General features: G+C 63.2%; 1 protein-coding gene across 1 annotated transcript; it reads left to right on the top strand.

Moving 5' to 3' along the window:
- Position 1: 1 nt before the first annotated feature.
- Positions 2 to 579, top strand: PURB (purine-rich element binding protein B; the record flags this gene model as incomplete). Its single annotated transcript, XM_008571785.1, has 1 exon — positions 2 to 579. A coding segment is annotated over one exon (447 nt), but the record flags the coding sequence as incomplete, so codon positions are not given.

The following is a 579-nucleotide window of genomic DNA, read 5'->3' as shown; positions in this document are numbered from 1 at the left end:
CGGCCTGCAGAGCGGCCAGACCATCGCGCTGCCCGCGCAGGGCCTCATCGAGTTCCGCGACGCGCTGGCCAAGCTCATCGACGATTACGGAGGCGAGGACGACGAGCTGGCCGGCGGCCCGGGAGGCGGCGCTGGGGGCCCCGGGGGTGGCGTGTATGGGGAGCTCCCGGAGGGCACTTCCATAACTGTGGACTCCAAGCGCTTCTTTTTCGACGTGGGCTGCAACAAATATGGGGTGTTTCTGCGAGTAAGCGAGGTGAAACCGTCCTACCGCAATGCCATCACCGTGCCCTTCAAGGCCTGGGGCAAGTTCGGGGGCGCCTTTTGCCGGTATGCGGATGAGATGAAAGAAATCCAGGAGCGACAGAGGGATAAGCTTTATGAGCGCCGTGGTGGGGGCAGCGGCGGCGGCGACGAGTCCGAGGGTGAGGAGATGGATGAGGATTGAGACGGGCGGCTTCCCCTACAGGCCTCCCCCACCCCGCCACCATCCCCCTGGCTAGATGGTTTCCTTTCCTGCTCATCCTCAGTGAGCTAGTGGAGAGGGAGCAAAGGAGGCCCCAGAGGAAAAAAACAAAA

This window comes from Galeopterus variegatus, unplaced genomic scaffold (genome assembly GCF_000696425.1).
Source record: "Galeopterus variegatus unplaced genomic scaffold, G_variegatus-3.0.2 Scaffold718, whole genome shotgun sequence".
In the NCBI taxonomy this organism is placed as follows: Eukaryota; Metazoa; Chordata; class Mammalia; order Dermoptera; family Cynocephalidae; genus Galeopterus; species Galeopterus variegatus.
This window is presented reverse-complemented; position numbering and strand designations above follow the sequence as displayed.